Below are 16,802 nucleotides of genomic sequence, written 5' to 3' on the forward strand. Positions count from 1 at the left end.
GAGGAACAGACCATGAGTTATTAGTGGCTACGATACATGTGAAACTACGAAAACTGATCTTGGAAACATACCAGCTGAATACAATATTAGCAATCAGAACAGATTCAACACACTCAATTTGTGTGAAAGAGAATCAGATGAACTATGGGAAGAGATTAAAGATATAATTAAAACAGAAGCAAAGGAGAATATTCCAACAGTTTCTAAGAAGAAGAAGTCCAAATGGTTGTCAGAAGATGCCATCAAAACTGCTCAGGAAAGGAGGAAAATGAAGGCCACAGAAAATTTGCAGGAAGTACGGCATTTGAATGCAGAGTTTCAACAACAAGCCAGAAGAGACAAGGGAAAATATTTTAACCAGGAATGCCAACAAATAGAAGACCAAAACAAGAAAGGAAAAACAAGAGATCTTTTTAAAAAGATCGGAGAACTAACAGAGAAGTTTAGTGCCAAGGTGACAATATTGAAAAGTAAATACAAAGGATATCTTACAGAAGCTGCAGACATCAAAGAAAGATGGAAAGAGTATACAGAAGACCTTTACAGAAAGGACTCAAAAATTACTGAGAAATTTGAAGAGCAGAATTATACACAGGAACTAGTACCAGTGGAGAGTGAAGTGAAATGGGCACTGCAACAGATATCCAGTAAGAAAGCACCAGGAGGAGATGGAATATCCACTGAGCTGCTCAAAGCCCTGGGAAACGAGGCAGTTAAAATTTTAACAGCTCTGTGTCAGCAAATTTGAATCACAACTACATGGCCTAAGGAATGGAAAAAATCAGTTTATATACCTTATCAAAGAAAGGTGATGCAAGAGAGCGCAAAAATTACAGAACTATAGCATTGATTTCTCATGCAAGTAAAGTCTTAAGATCTTTCAGAAAAGACTGGAACCATTCATGAAGAGAGCAATGCCAGGTGAACAGGCAGGATTTCGAAAAGGCAGAGGAACAAGAGATCAAATCGCCAATGTGAGATGGATAATAGAAAGAGCACAGGAATATCACAAGAATGTCTACCTTTGTTTCCTTGACTATAGCAAGGCTTTTGACTCTGTAGATCATGTGAAACTGTGGAATGTGTTAAGAACAATGGGACTCCCAGAGCATTTCATTATCCTTCTGAGGAATCTTTATTATGAACAAGAAGCTACTGTACAAACAAATCTTGGAGAAACTGAGTATTTCACAACAGGTAAACGGGTGCAACAAGGATGTATTTTATCTCCATACCTGTTTAACTTGTATAGCGAATACATTTTAAGAATGGCAGGGCTGGAGAAGTCTTCAGTTGGAATTAAAATTGGTGGAAAAAATATTAATAATTTGAGGTATGCAGATATCACCTTGCTAGCAGAATCCAAAGAAGATTTGAGGGAAATTTTTATGAAAGTTAAAGAAGAAAGTGCTAAATACGGTCTTAAACTTAACCTCAAAAAGACAAAAGTAATAGCAATGTGTGAACTTAATGATTTTGAAGTACATGGGGAGAAAATGGAAGTAGTTAACAATTTTGTGTTCCAAGGATCCTGAATTGATAAAGATGGTTATGGTACCGAAGAAGTTAGAAGAAAATTATTACTCGGGAAAAAAGCAATGACAAATTTAAGCAAGATCTTTAAAGATAAAAATATTAGCTTCATAACAAAAATCAGAATCGTGAAAGCAATGGTATTCCCTGTGGTGCTGTATGGATGTGAAAGTTGGACCCTGAGAAAGAGTGAAAGAAGGAAGATAGATGCATTTGAATTACAGGTTTGGAGATGCTTACTAAGAATACCATGGACTGCAAAGCAAACCAATAAATCAGTGATAGACAGAATAAAGCCAGATTGCTCCCTTGAAGTATGATCATCAAGCAAAAATTGTCATACTTCGGACATATTATGTGAGCAAATGACAGTCTGGAGAAGATGATGATGCTTGCTAAAGTGGATGGAAGCAGGAGAAGAGGAAGACCAAGAATTAGATGGGTGGATGGAGTTAAAGAAGCAACTGGAGTGCGCTTGGAAGTTCTGAAAGACATGGTCAAAGACAGATCGGAATGGAGAGTGTATGTTTGTGGAGTCGCCAGGAGTCAGAAATGACTCGATGGATCATAACGCACGCACACACACACGCACACACACACGCGCACACACACACACACACACACACACACATAAGGACTTGATTTTTGTTTTGGAGAGTGATAAATAAGTAGAATGAGATATCAAAGGCAGCCGCAAGTGATAATGGTTAACAGGTGCCTCCCATGATGAGTCGTGATACCCCATGGAGATGACATCTGTGTAATAATAGTAATAAAACAGTGGTGGGATTTATACAACCAAGCAGAGTCCCATCCATCATGATATACCATCATTCTGTTTTTGGTTTAAGCTAATCAGTTTTCTGCATTCCTTAAAGGCTATTTAAAAATATCCTCCCAGTTATCTAGCTCTGTCTGTTAAGGCCCCCTCACAAGTGGATATTTCCCTCATATCATTAACGTACAAATTAAAACAGCAGCAGGAGGCATAAATATACAGTTCTGTAATGCACCACTGGTCACCTGTCTAGTTCTTGATTCAACTTCACCATATATTACTCTTTTCTATCCATCATCCATCCTCTTATCTGTGTTATCAGCTTCAATGTCAAATGCCATATGCTAGAATTTATATAATAGGGATTCTGTGCAGTATCATGTCTGATGCCTTTCCAAAGTCAAGAGATATCATGGCGATTTCATAACAGTGCTCCACAGTATATACAACACCAAGAGAAAATAACATAACTAATTTATTCAACTTACAGTATTTTGCTGGCGTCTTAGAGGCCTGTTATCATATCAGTTCTTTTTCAGTTACAATTTAAAAACTGTTTCTATAATTTGTACTCTGAAGATGCTAGGTGAAACACTATGAACAACCAAGTATAGTATATTTTACTGTATTTTTCTATGCTTAGTTTACTTTGTACAGTAAAATAAATATTTCCTCTTCAAAATTTCCTGATATATAACCTCAAAGGTTGTTATATATCACAGGATACAATGATAGTGCTATATATATAAACACTCCAGTTTATATTATTGATAGCTTCCCAACAACAATTTTCTTCCAAATTAATCTGTTATTTGTTATGTCTATGTCTACTACTGGGGTGCTTAAGGATCAAAGCTGTATAACTGAGAGGAGACCTCCACATAGCCTTTAAAGGAATGCGGAGAACCGACCAGGGCTTCTGACCTAATGTCCAATTCTCACCTTCTCGTGGTGCACCCTGTTGGGTATCTACTTGGATACTGAACGAACGAGGATAGGCTGGCAATTTGGGATATAGCTGACCAAATTGTATTCTTATTGGTTAAACCAAAATAAGAAATGATGGTACAACATGACAAAATTTAATGCCGGCTGGCGTCGCCTGGTTAAACAAGGCCCCTGTTGTTTTCGCCAGGGAACCAGGGTGAACAGCGAAAAGTCAGCTATTGGAACAAATCTGAAAACAAACCCCAACTCAACAACATCAGAGTTAAAGGTCAGTACTATCAACATAACAAGCCAGAAGAATGACAAAGAAATGGTGCTAGCTGGGGAATTAGATAAGTACCAGGTTGACATAATAGGAGTGGCTGAAATAAAAAAAAGACAAAAACTGATGAGATCTTTCTGAGAAATAAATACAAAATGTTATATTCAGGCAATGACAATCAAGGAAAAGGAGGAGTAGCCATAGTAGTCAACACAAAATATGAGGCTAATCTTCTTGAATGGCAGTCAGTCTCAAGTAGAGTAATGTGGGCAAATATGAGAATGGGGAACGACAATGAGACTTATTTGTGCCTATGGTCCCACAGAAGGTTCTACTAAGGTAGAAGTTGAGGAATTTTTTGAGGCTTTAGAAAAAGCAACTGACACAATGAAAAAGGAAAAGTTGGTCCTTGTTGGGGATCTAAATAGCAGAGTAGGAAATGATTGTGAGACGTACAAAAATATTTTGCGAAAATTTTGAGAAAAGAGCAAAGCTAATAATAAATGCAAATATCACTTGGATTTCTGCTCAGGACATGGACTGGTTATTACTAACACCATGTTCCAACATAAAAATGTGCACAAATTCACATGGAGAGAAAAGGCAAGGAACAGGAAAAGTCTCATTGACTATGTTATTGTTGATAGTGATGTTTTCTCCCTGGTACAGGACACCAGAGTGTACAGAGGATTTGAAATTGGAAGTGATCACTATTTAGTCTTGAGCAGGATAAAATTGAATTTCATATTGAAAAGAATAACATGTAAGAAAGTTTCAAAGCGAATAAAAGTTGAGCAGCTCTCAGATGTGAACTGTAGACTAAAATACACAAAGATTATGGAAGATAAATTGAGAGAGTTTGAGAACAGGAATCAAATCTTGGAGATTCAGTGGCAGAGAAGAAAGCATATCAAAAGAACTGAATTGAAAAGAATAACATGTAAGAAAGTTTCAAAGCGAATAAAAGTTGAGCAGCTCTCAGATGTGAACTGTAGACTAAAATACACAAAGATTATGGAAGATAAAATGAGAGAGTTTGAGAACAGGAATCAAACCTTGGAGATTCAGTGGCAAACTCTGAAGAAAACATTAATTGATTCTGCCAGAGAGGCATGTGGTGAGGTTGTCTGCAAGGATAAAAAAATCAGAACTCCCTGGTCAACACAGCAAGTTAAAGAGGCAGTGAAGGAGGAGAAGAAAGCATATCAAAAGTTGCTGTCAAATAAGACAGCTGTGTGCTCTTAGAGAATACAGAGACAAATGCAAGAATGCTAAACACTGTGTAAAACTAGCTAAACAAAAGTCATGGGAGGACTTTGGCAAGAATATAGAAAATAAATATCAAGAAGGTGGCAAAAGATTCTGGAGATTGTTGAAGAAGCTAAGGAATGGAGGAAAGAGTGCTGTAAAAGGAGTTAGAGATGATAAAAGTGACATGAAAATGGAAGAAAAAGATATCCTTGAAGTATGGAGTAATTATTTTGAAAAACTGCTAAATGAAATAAGCAGTGATGACAGCACAGTGGTAAAAAACACTGACCAAGCATGCAGCCAGGAATACATATCCATACTTGAAGTAGAAAAAGCCATCAAAGTCTTGAAATGTGGAAAGGCAGCAGGAGTAGATGATATTCGACCAGAAATGCTGAAGTATGGTGGTACGATTAGGCACGATTTTTACTGAAGATGGTAAATTAAATATAGAAATAGACAAAAGAATCAGCAAAGCTGGTATGGTGGGAAGTCAATTGAATAAATTCATATGGAATAAGAGAGAAATTAGTTGGAACACTAAATTAGCTGTATACAAGACAGCGTTCAAACCAGTTTTAACTTATGGATCTGAGAGCCGGGTCAGAAGTAAAACACTTGACCAAAGACTAGAGACTGCAGATATGAGAGTCCTGAGAAAGATTATAGGCATGAACAGATGGCATTAATGGCAATATCATATTAAAAACGAGGATATTAGGAAAGAACTTGACATTGTCAGCATCCAAGAATGCGTTAGCAGAGCTAATCTCAGGTGGTATGGTCACTTAAACAGAATAGGCAAAGAAAGATTAGCAAAACAAGTGTTCTCTGCCAGGTTGGCAGCAAAATGACCCAGAGGAATACCAAGATAAGGAAGACAAGATATAGGTGGATTGATACGGTACAAAGTGCCTTAGATGATAGAAATATAAGATATAATAATGTTGGAGTCTTGACGAGTAACAGACTGATTTGGAGGAAAATTGTAGATAGGAAGTTAGTAATGATGTAATTTTTTTCATGTAGTACTATCATATACTGTACACCCCTTGAGGGTACATGGCAGGAATTTGATGATGATGTCCACTACTACTACCATTATCAGATCTTACATTCTTAGTTTTCCTCTGGGAATACTAAGACTGGGTCTTTTTTTTTTTTTTTTTTTTTTTTTTTTTGAACATGTTGACTGCCATTGGCCTGATGTGTAAACTTGAAACTTGTTACTGTGCCATGAAGCTGTTAGTATTTTCTCTTCAAAAATTATATTTTTCACTTTGTCACTGTAACAAATTTTTTTAGTAAAAAGGTTTTCAGAGATTTGGTGATTATATTACTGGTTGAAGGATCTAATCCCATGCAGGATGGGAGCAGCACTCAACTAGTATACAAATATTCAGTATAGAAAATATGATATGAGTTAACTTGTAGTTGGTGTCCTGATACAGACAGCAACTATGACTTATTTTGTAGTTGGAAGCCAACATATTAATTAATGCATCTCAGTCTTGTTTTTAATTCTGTCAGTGATGCATTAATTTTCCTCAGAATTACTTCCTATTTCAAATCTGCTATATACTTCAATTCTTGAATCAGTTTGAAGATATTACTATCCACAATTATTATTATTACTATCCACAGTTATATTTATCATCTCAAAAGAATTGAACACTAACCACAGAAGATCCATTATAAGTATTCATTTGATCTCATGATACTCAGAGTAATTTATGGGAGAACTTCAAAAAATTATCAATGTACTGCATACTGAAGTAAAAAGGATTAAATATAAACAAATACAAAACAAAAATTATGTACGAGGTGGTATCAAAAAGTTTGTAACAGGTTTGTAACTAGGTTTGTAGCATGCCAACAGATGGCAGCACAAGGCTGCACGCACAGTCACAGAGAGCCTACCTTCATAAGTCAGTGTGCCAAAAGACATCGTCCTGTGTACATCGGGAGCTGTGTAACTGATGCTATTCTGACCACCTGCGTTACCACATCTGCGATTTCATCATGGACAGCAAGTTAGAACAAAGAGCAAATGTGAAATTTTGCACGAAACTGGGCAAATCTGCCACAGAGACGCTTTATATGATTTGGCAAGTTTACAGCGATGCTGTAATGAGTCATTCGAGGTGTTTTGAGTGGCACGCGTGCTTCAAGAGTGGAAGAACATCACTGGAAGACGATGGGAGATCAGGAAGACCTTCAATGAGCTCAATCCCCAAAAATGTCGAAACCATTCGGCAACTTGTGCATGAGGATCGTCGGAGAACACACCACAACATTGCTGCCATTGTCAGTGTGTCATACGGAACAGTCCAGGCAATCCTCACGTGTGATTTGAACATGCGCCGTGTTGCTGGCAAGTTCATCCCCAGGATGCTGACCCAGGAGCAGAAGGAACACCACGTCGAAGTCTGCCAAGAACTCCGTCAGCATGCCATGGATGACCCATCCTTCATGTCGAGGATCATTACTGGTGACAATACTTGAGTGTATGGGTATGACCCTGAGACGAAGTAACAGTCTTCACAGTGGAAGAGCCCATCATCTCCAAGACCAAAGAAGGCGAGGCAGGTCTGCATGCTCATTGTCTTTTTCGATATTTGTGGCATTGTGCATTGAGAATTCGTCCTCAGGGGCCAGACCATCAATAGCGAGTTCTGCTGCCAGGTTTTAAGACATCTGGGAGAGGACATTTGGCAAAAATGACCAGATCTGTGGCATGCGAAAAACTGCATGTTCCACGGTGACAATGTACCCTGTCACCAAGCTCTCTTCACAATATCAGTTTCTCGCCAGAAACGATATGATCTCACTTTCGCACCCACTCTACTTGCGAGATTTGGCTCCTGCAGACTTCGCCCTCTTCCCAAAGATGAAGATCCAGCTCAAAGGTCACCATTTTGACAGCACTGCGGAGATCCAGCACGAATTGCAGAAGGTGCTTGATATGCTTCAAACAGTAGCCCCCCCCCATCCACAGGTTCGGTTTCCACAGTTTCAGATACCCACAGTCAACTCCAGTCTGAAAATATTAAATGGAAAATTCCGGAAATAAGCAATTCATAAGTTTTAAATTGCGCACCCTTCTTAGTAGAAGGGTGCGCAACTCTACACAAGATTTTGTGCAGAATTGGATGGCACATCTTGGATGTGCAACACTACACACGAGGTTTGTGCAGAATTTGATGGCACATCTTGTGCCATCCTGCCAAGAACGTGAATCATCCCTATGTCCAACGTAACCATGCTATACTATCAGATCAAATGTCACGGTGTCATAATGCTTGTGTTCAAGTAACCCTTATTTTACTTAATAATGACCCCCAAAATGCAAAGAGGAGTGATGTTGGAACAGATATTCCAAAGAGAAGCTGTAAAGGACTTAAGTGAAAAGGCGAAAGTTCTCAACTTCATAAAGAAATAAAAAAATCGTATGCTGAGGTTGCTAAGATTCCATTCATATTCACATAGCTTTTATTACAGTTATTATTATTGTTATAATTGTTCTATTTTATTATTACTTATTGTTTTTAATCTCTTACTGTGCCTAATTTATAAATGAAACTTTATCATAGTTATGTATGTATAGGAAAAAAACATAGTATAATTAGGGTTTGGTACTCTTCACTGTTTCAGGTATTCATATTTCAGATATAGAGGTCTGCTCACCTGAAGAGTCTTCTGCATTTCACCATTGGCATACGAATTCTCTTCAGCTGATTTATCTGTTGTTCTTCACAGAGGTCCATTAGCATCCTTGTAAGGAGTGTACCCTACGGAAGGTCCCAGGAAGCATGACAAGGACATGGACTTGCCTCACTCCCCAATAAAACATTACTATTCCTATTCCCTATGTCAGAGGTACATCAGAAAATAGCCAAAGTAGTAAAAAAACATGGCCTTTGCACCACATTCAAACCTCATGTTAAATTAGCAACACTGATCTGCTCTCCTATTGATAAACTTCACCTTCTAGTATATCCTGAAGTGTATGAAACTGCATGTTACTGTGACTTGACCTACTATGGGCAGACAGGAAGATCTGTTAACATCTGTCTTGGAGAACATAAAAATCTTTGCACAGGATTAGATGGAAGAAAACTAATGTGCTATTTAGAAGTCTATAGATTGGAAAGATTATTTTTAGAGTCAGCCATGGCTATGAAGAATTCTCCTAACCTGAACAAATATGATTGCATTAATTTGCCAAAATTTGGAAGACTGTTATCTTAAGATTGACTCCCGCATAGCTGTGATACTTCTTTTTTTTACAACATTAGAGGGTGCTAAATTAGGACTTTAGGTTTATTGTCCATTACAATTTGAATCATTTCACAGCATGTATACTCACTGTTGTGTATACATGCTGCATTGTGCTCTGAAGATGCTGATTTGAAATTCAGTGAAATATAAGCAAATCAATAAACATCTTTTTGTTTATAAAATAGTTCATTTGGTGCTGTTAATACCATTAAAAAGAAGTTTCAACACACAAAAAAACTTTAAATGCCTAAGCTTGTTTATTAGACTTATTTATATGTATGTGTGTTCAGCTATGAAATAAAGATAATTATTTTTATTTTCACATTTTCATATGGTTATATAGTTAGGTGAAGTATTATTACACATATTTTTTAATCTTTTTTCATTCTGAAATTTGGCCAAAGCACCAACTTTCAATCAAAGCATACTGAATTCCATTTTATGAGCAAATATTTTGAACAACAAAAAAAATACACTCTTAAAAACTTTTTTATCAATTTTTTCATCAGTGTAGTTTTTTTTTTTTTAAATATCTGTTTATAAAATTTAATTCAGTATGCTTTGACCAATTATTTGGTATTTTGGTCAAATTTGAAATCAAATATTCGGTGTTTGTTTATTCGGCCAAATTGTGGTTCACTGCATGACTAATTGTAACAGTCATTTAAATTCCAAGTGGCAATGGACAGGTAATGGTGCAAGGAATGACAATCAAAAAAAGGACAAAGATGATATCTGAATTAAATCTCGCAATGGAAAAAGAGGGAGAACAAAGAGTTGAAATTATAGAGATGCTTGAAACTCAGCAACAGAAATAAGGTCAAGACAGGATAGAATGAAGAACTCTGCACTGCTTGAGGCAGTGCAGAGCAACAGAAAATGGCTGAAGAGGAAGAAAAGCCAAAAAGAAGTCTTGCTGTCCAATATCCCATTTTTTAAAATTTACCAAACCACTCTACTTGATGCCTGCCTGTCATTCAAGAAGTTTACCTTTGTATGTGGTGTTGAATGTTATATCCCTCCTTTTCCTTACAATCAACTGAATAAATCTTATAGGTATTTTTCAGAAATATCTGATCAGTTTTAGTCTCCTTCATTTTGCTAATAATACCAATTATGTCAAGATAGTATTACGTTAATTCCACATGCTACTAGTCCCTCTTTTCCAGTAATTTTCTTAGGCTAATAGTGCCTCTCTTCAATTCTGCGGAATATGAGGTTGTTCCAGCAACTACTTACACCATTATCCTGACAAAAATAGTGGGCCCTTTATATAACTGGTTGATACTCCAGCCAGCATGATTTGATTATGATGCACCATCATACTGTATGCATGATTTAAGTCAACCAACCGTACTCCCAAACTGCTAATCCATCCTTGTTTATTTGGTATACAGGTGGACACCTAATAAGGTGCATTACAGGAAGGTCAGAGCTCGATACTGAGTCAGAAGATCTGGATGGTTCTTTGTATCATTTAGTCTGTGGAGTACTCCTCCTGGCTACCTAGCTTTGGTCCTTAAGTGACCCTAAAAAAAATTTGACTTGTCTGATATATATAATAGTTCCATATATGCAGTAATCTGTGTGTACCCAAACTTCAAAACAACAATATTTTAATTAACCAACCTGTGTTTGTCAACCGACTTATGGTGGAGCACCATGTAATTATACTTTACTTATCTGACCCTTCAATTATCAGAATGGTAAACTGTCTTCCCATTTGGTCGAATAAATGGTAATTACTTGCGCACGCGCACACACACACACACATATAATATGTATCCATGTATGCACTGTATATGTTTTGAAGAAAATAATGCATATAAGTATGTCAATGTTAATAATAGATAAAATAATACTTTTATACAAATTTAAGGAATATTACCTTGGTAAATATAACGGTCCTGTGCACACATAAATGTTTTTATACTGTTTTACCAATCTTCGAACATATTTCTCCAACTTGTTCCATTTATGGCAGTTGAACCCCTCTCCTACCTAATATATATAAATACATGAAGTATGTTTAAGAACTTATATCTTTTAGTTTGATTTTTCTTGCAATATTACATATTAGTCTCTTAAAACTGAAAGAGAATTTTTAGTTTTCATATTCCATCATGAAAAGAAAAAAAAAAGAAAAAGAAAAAAAAAGCAGATTGCAATTAAAAAAACTACAGATATTAATAAAAACATTAGCCAAAAAAACTTTCCTTGATACTTGAGTCAATTCAAATATCAAAGTTGTTTCTTGCAAAACAGGATGAAATGAAATATTTTTCTCCCACTTATGCAGCTGATATCTTTTAAAGATAATTCTTCTGTATATGACAATCATTTGCTATTAATGGGAGATCATACAATCAAAAATTGGTACTAAGAGGATGGGTGATTCAAAATATAACAGCTTTTTTTTAAATTTATTTTGTATATAATATTAATCTTAATCACAAAAGGATGTAACCATATCAAACATTTTTAGTAGCATGGAACATTGCTACAGAGAATAAATATGGTACTTTTTCAAGTTTCAGTCTTTTAATAAGAGAGTGGTGATCTCACAGTAGAAGACAAAAATCATCACAGACTTTCATGAACATCTACACAAAAGCGGAGTTTGAATCCACCTGATGGCTAGAGAAGAGAGATATCTTTTAATTCATCAGAGATGATATCTACTCACCCAAACAGGGTTCAAGCTTCAGTCTTCTAATAAGAGAGTGGTGATCTCACAGTGGAAGACAAAAATCATCACAGACTTTCATGAACATCTACACAAAAGTGGGGTTTGAATCCACCTGATGGCTAGAGAAGAGAGATATCTTCTAATTCATCAGAGATATCTACTCAACCAAACAGGGTTGAGACTTTAAGTTCTGTTTGTGAAATTTCAGGCTTTTATTAACTTTTAAACTTTCAGCATAAACATATCCTATCATTTTTCACAAAAAGCTATATGGAAGATGGGCAAGCACATTAAATCTGCTGCTTTTTTGTTTATGGATACTTCCAGTAAACAATTTTCAATAAAATTTGTTCACTGGAATTCTTTCACAGTTGGTATGATATGAAGATGAATTTTACCTATTTCTCTTAACTCTTATGATAACTTACAAAACAATGCAGTGCAATCTCATCTATAGGTTTAATGGAGTGAAGCACAATGGAATAATTAAACAGGATACAGTATAAAAAATGTGTCATAACAAAAACATACAAACAACGAGTGCAAAATGTTAGTAAATTAAGCCCAAAACCTTAAGAGAAGCACCCTCTATGGGTGCTGGTAACCGGTGTTGAGTAGGAGGTCATATCTAAGAATTACTCTTTCCCAAATCTAGAGAAGTTTCACACAACCATATTTATTAAGATTTGGTTGATTTTTTTAAATCTGTCCATCTAAAAAAAAAAAAAAAAAAGAAGTCTGAAGTTAGTATTTGCTGCAGTGAAGTGTAGTGTTTTTTTTTTTTTTCTGTTTTTTTCCTCCCATTTGAATCTGCGCAAGATATTCAAGGCATGGTCAACTAGACAAACCAACTTGTGTTCTTCAAGAATACAATAATGTTAAATTGTGAATGAAGATATTTGAGAATTATAATACTTCATTCGCATTTAACATAATTTGCCATGACTTAAGCAACACTTATAAATATTATTTGATGTTAATCACTTGCTTATAAATTATTATTCATATAGTTACTTTGAGTTTGTTTATTATTGTTTAATTATATAATTTTGGGATTTATATTAGTACTGAAAAGACTCAGTATTAAAGTGTCATTCAATTTATTTTATTTGTTCCTGCATAAATATTATAAGAAGCTGTGCATATGTATTATAAGAATTTGTATTTATCATATTTAAATGTATTTTATGTGAACTACGGATTATTTCCTTATTTGTTATTTCTGAAAGAGAATGTATATAAGTGGAATTCTGCTGATATGATTTTATGTAATTCTTCTAAATGAATTTAATTGGCTAGTAAAGGAGAAACAGAGTTGTTTTTAGTTAGCGCGTGCTTAGAACGTGATCGGCTATGATATGGAGAGAAACTTGTAGATGTAAGCTGAACTGGCTAGAACCGGATTTTGGAGGGAAGAATAAATGCAGTTAATTGGAAAATGAAAGTAAACTGGGGAGAAAGCTTGGGGACAACGAAGAGACTGGTGGTGTGTAATGAAAGGCAGTGGAGATATACGAAAAAGTCGACAAGGAAAGGACCGGGACTAAAAAGGCATTAATAACTACATCTATAGAATTTAGATATTACGAGAGATTCCTAATGATTAGAAGAAGAATTCTGCAAAGCTGAAGTCAACACATACTGGAAAATAAGGAATTAGTACATGACATAAATCTAATGTGTCAAGATTATGTGGCTCTGTGTTTAATATTTCAGTTAACATAGTGAAGATTTTTTGAATTGTGTTTCCTCATGATAACCCAGTTAACAGGAATTTTGAAAATGTGCCTAAGTAAATTCAATGTGCTGAAGTTAAAGCCCAGTAAGACTTATCCTTTTTACATCCAGTGTGAAGCAAACGAAAGTTAGTTCTGCCTAAATTATCTTAACCCTAGCTGTGGCATTTAACTATAAATGGTCAAGGAATAAAGCACTAAAGTGTTCCCCCTTGAATTGTTAACTGCCTTGTAATTCAATTATTCAATTAAGTGTTTATAGACTAGAAGAAGAATTAGAGAAGCCAACTATAAGAATATTTGTTGTTAGTTCTGGAACTTTGAGAACTATTTTCTATTAATTGGCAGAATATAGAGAACTGAGAGTTTAATATTTGATATCTAATGCATTGTATCTGTTCTAAACACTAGAACTAAATTGATGTGTAGATGATATGATTTGCCTCATAGAATAGAGACAGGTTGTGATAGAAATATTTATGTTTTGAATAATAAGATCTAAGATTTGTGGCTTTAATCTTCAAACCTAACTGAATAGCTACCTATATCTCAAAGATATTTTGGATTTGTTCAATTGCATTATCTTGTTTAGAAAGTTATACTTAGATGTACATGTTATATAACCCTGCATTAAGTGTTAAGTGGCATATTAAATTCAATTTGATGTTGGCCTAATTTTCTTTCATTGTACTGCTCATAAAAATTTATCGGACCTTGCGGAAGCCTTAAAAGATAATATTAACCTCAGCCTGTAGAAAAGTGAGATTGCAAGTGTTAGTTGATGATTGATTCCTCTATATTATATAGACTAATCTGAATATAAGGCGCTGCAGGATAATATAAATTTCTTTATATTCGGATCAGTATCAATCAACATCAGACAAATAAAAAACAGAATTTGAAGAGGTAAGGATAAGTTCAACTTACCATCATAATTGGATCAGTGAGCAAGATAGGATGACACAACAATAATAAATAGAGAACAGGAACCAAACCTTCGAGAATCAGTTGCAACCCCTGAAGAAAACACTGACTGATTTCAGAGAGGCATGTGGTAAGGCATACTGAAAGTTCTTAGTGAATAAGTCAGCTTGTGCTCTTAGAGAATACAGACAAACATAAGAAAACTAAACACTATGTAAAACTAGCTAAACAAAAGTCATGGGAAGACTTTGGTAAGAACATGGAAAATAAATATCAGGAAGGTGGAAAAATATTCTGGAGGAATGAAAAACTTAGAAATGGAGGAAAGAGTGCTGTAAATGAAACTAGAGATGAAGGTGACATGAAAAATGGAGAAAAAGATATTCTTGATGTATGGAGTAATTACTTCGAAAAATTGCTAAATGAAACAAGCAGTAACAGTACAGTGGCGAAAAAACTCTCAGCAGGTATGCAATCAGGAATACATATCCATACTTGAAGTAGAAAAAGCCATCAAAAGTTTGAAATGTGGAAAGGCAGCAGAAGTAGATGATATCTGACCAGAAATGCTCAAGTGTGGAGGCATAAAAGTCTTGCAGTAGCTGCACTGCATAGTTCAGGAGGACTGATATTTCCTTACTGAGTTCCTGGTAAGATTTAAGCAAGTATACTTGAGAAACAGTTGAGAAGGATTGTGGAAGGGAAGTTGGGTGAAGAACAAGCTCAATTCAGGTCAAATAGAGGATGTCAGGATCAGATTTTCACTTTACAACAAATAGTTGAGAAATCATGGGAATATAACAAAAATCTGTATTTAAGTTTTGAAGACCTGCAAAAGCTATTCAAAACACTAAAGTTATATGGTGTCGATGGGGGCATTATATCAAACAATACTTAGTCTTTATTTAAGTTGTAAGTTAGAAGTTAGAATTGAAGGAGGAACAGGAAGATGGTTTGATGTTAAATCTGGTGTCAGGCAAGGATGTACATTATCTCCTCTGTTATTGATTATATGGATCACATTATAAAGGAAAGCGGTATTAAACCTGATATCAAAATTGGAGATGTTAATCTCAGCTTTTTACTTTATGAAGATGATGTTATACTTTTAAATAAATCCAGTACAAACCTGCAAGATTCCCTGACTAAATTGAATAACTGTTGTAATAAATTTGGTATGAAAATCAGCAATAACAAGACAAAGACAATGAAAATAGGCAGAAGCATTGAAAATATCAACTGCATTATAAATGGAGAACCTATAGAACAAGTAAAACATTTCAGCTACGTAGGCACGATTTTTAGTGAAGATAGTAAATTAAATATGGAATTAGACAACAGAATCAACAAAGCATGTATGGTAGGAAGTCAACTGAATAAATTTACAAGACAGTGTTCAAGCCAATTTTAACTTATGGATCTGAGAGCTGGGTTAGAAATAAAACACTTGACCAAAGACTAGAGATCACAGAAATGAGAGTCCTGAGAAAGATTAGGTGCATGAACAGATGGCATCAATGGCAATATCATATTAAAAACTAGGATATTAGGAAAGACTTTGGCATTGTTAGCATCCAGGAATGTGTTAGCAGAGCTAATCTCAGATGGCATGGTCGTTTAAACAGAATGGGAGAGGAAGGATTAACAAAACAAGTGTTCTTTGCCAGGTTAAGAGGAAAAAGATCAAGATATAGGTGGATTGATAAAGTAAAAAGTACTTTAGAAGACAGAGATATAAGATCTGATAATGTTGGAGTCTTGACAGATAACAGATTGATTTGGAGGAAAATTGTTCAAAGGAAGTTAGTAATGATGTATGTTTTTCCATGTAGTACTATCATAATATCCTATACATCCCTTGAAGATATATGTCAGGAATTTGATGATGATAATGAACTTAGCCCCCCCCCCCCTTAGTTAAAATATTTCATAGCAATTATTCACCCTGCACTCAGGTGACCAAAACAGGTGACCAAATTTGTGATGTGCACAAATTTGGTCACCTGTTTTGGTCTCATTCCATCTTTTGTCCCTGACTTCTATGTCCTCCAACTAGGGATATCAGAGTATCTTTTTGAGTAGTCTTGAGTTATCCATTCTGTGAATTACTATATCATTAATACACATATTTTAAAGAGTAGTGGCTTGAGTGCAGAACTCTGAGGCCCTGCATTAGCCACTCTGATTCTCTTAGATTCCACTCCTCCATATATCTCTGATGTCTGTCCTTCAATCATCCCTCTATCCATGCTACCAGCTTCATATCAATTCACATTTGCTCCAACTATTGTAATAGTTTTCAATGTGGTACTGAGTCAAATGCTTCTGTCTAATGGTAAAAATCAACTCATGTCAGAAAGTTATATTTTTCATAAGTGAACTCTCAGGGGATGTACATAA

The 16,802-nt window shown here is 35.4% G+C and overlaps 1 protein-coding gene across 1 annotated transcript in view; it reads right to left on the minus strand.

Annotated features, from left to right (window-relative positions):
• LOC150098074 (endonuclease G, mitochondrial-like) overlaps positions 1-16,802 on the minus strand; it is a 43,929-nt gene that overhangs the window by 11,552 nt on the left and 15,575 nt on the right. Inside the window, exon 3 of the mRNA XM_090406109.1 lies at positions 10,942-11,054. Within this exon, the coding sequence (XP_090262235.1) occupies positions 10,942-11,054 (113 nt within the window). The remainder of the gene's footprint in view (positions 1-10,941; positions 11,055-16,802) is intronic.

This window comes from Typopeltis vanoorti, chromosome 16 (assembly GCF_054136105.1).
Source record: "Typopeltis vanoorti isolate ZY-2024b chromosome 16, IOZ_Tvanoo_1.0, whole genome shotgun sequence".
NCBI classification, from domain to species: Eukaryota; Metazoa; Arthropoda; class Arachnida; order Uropygi; family Thelyphonidae; genus Typopeltis; species Typopeltis vanoorti.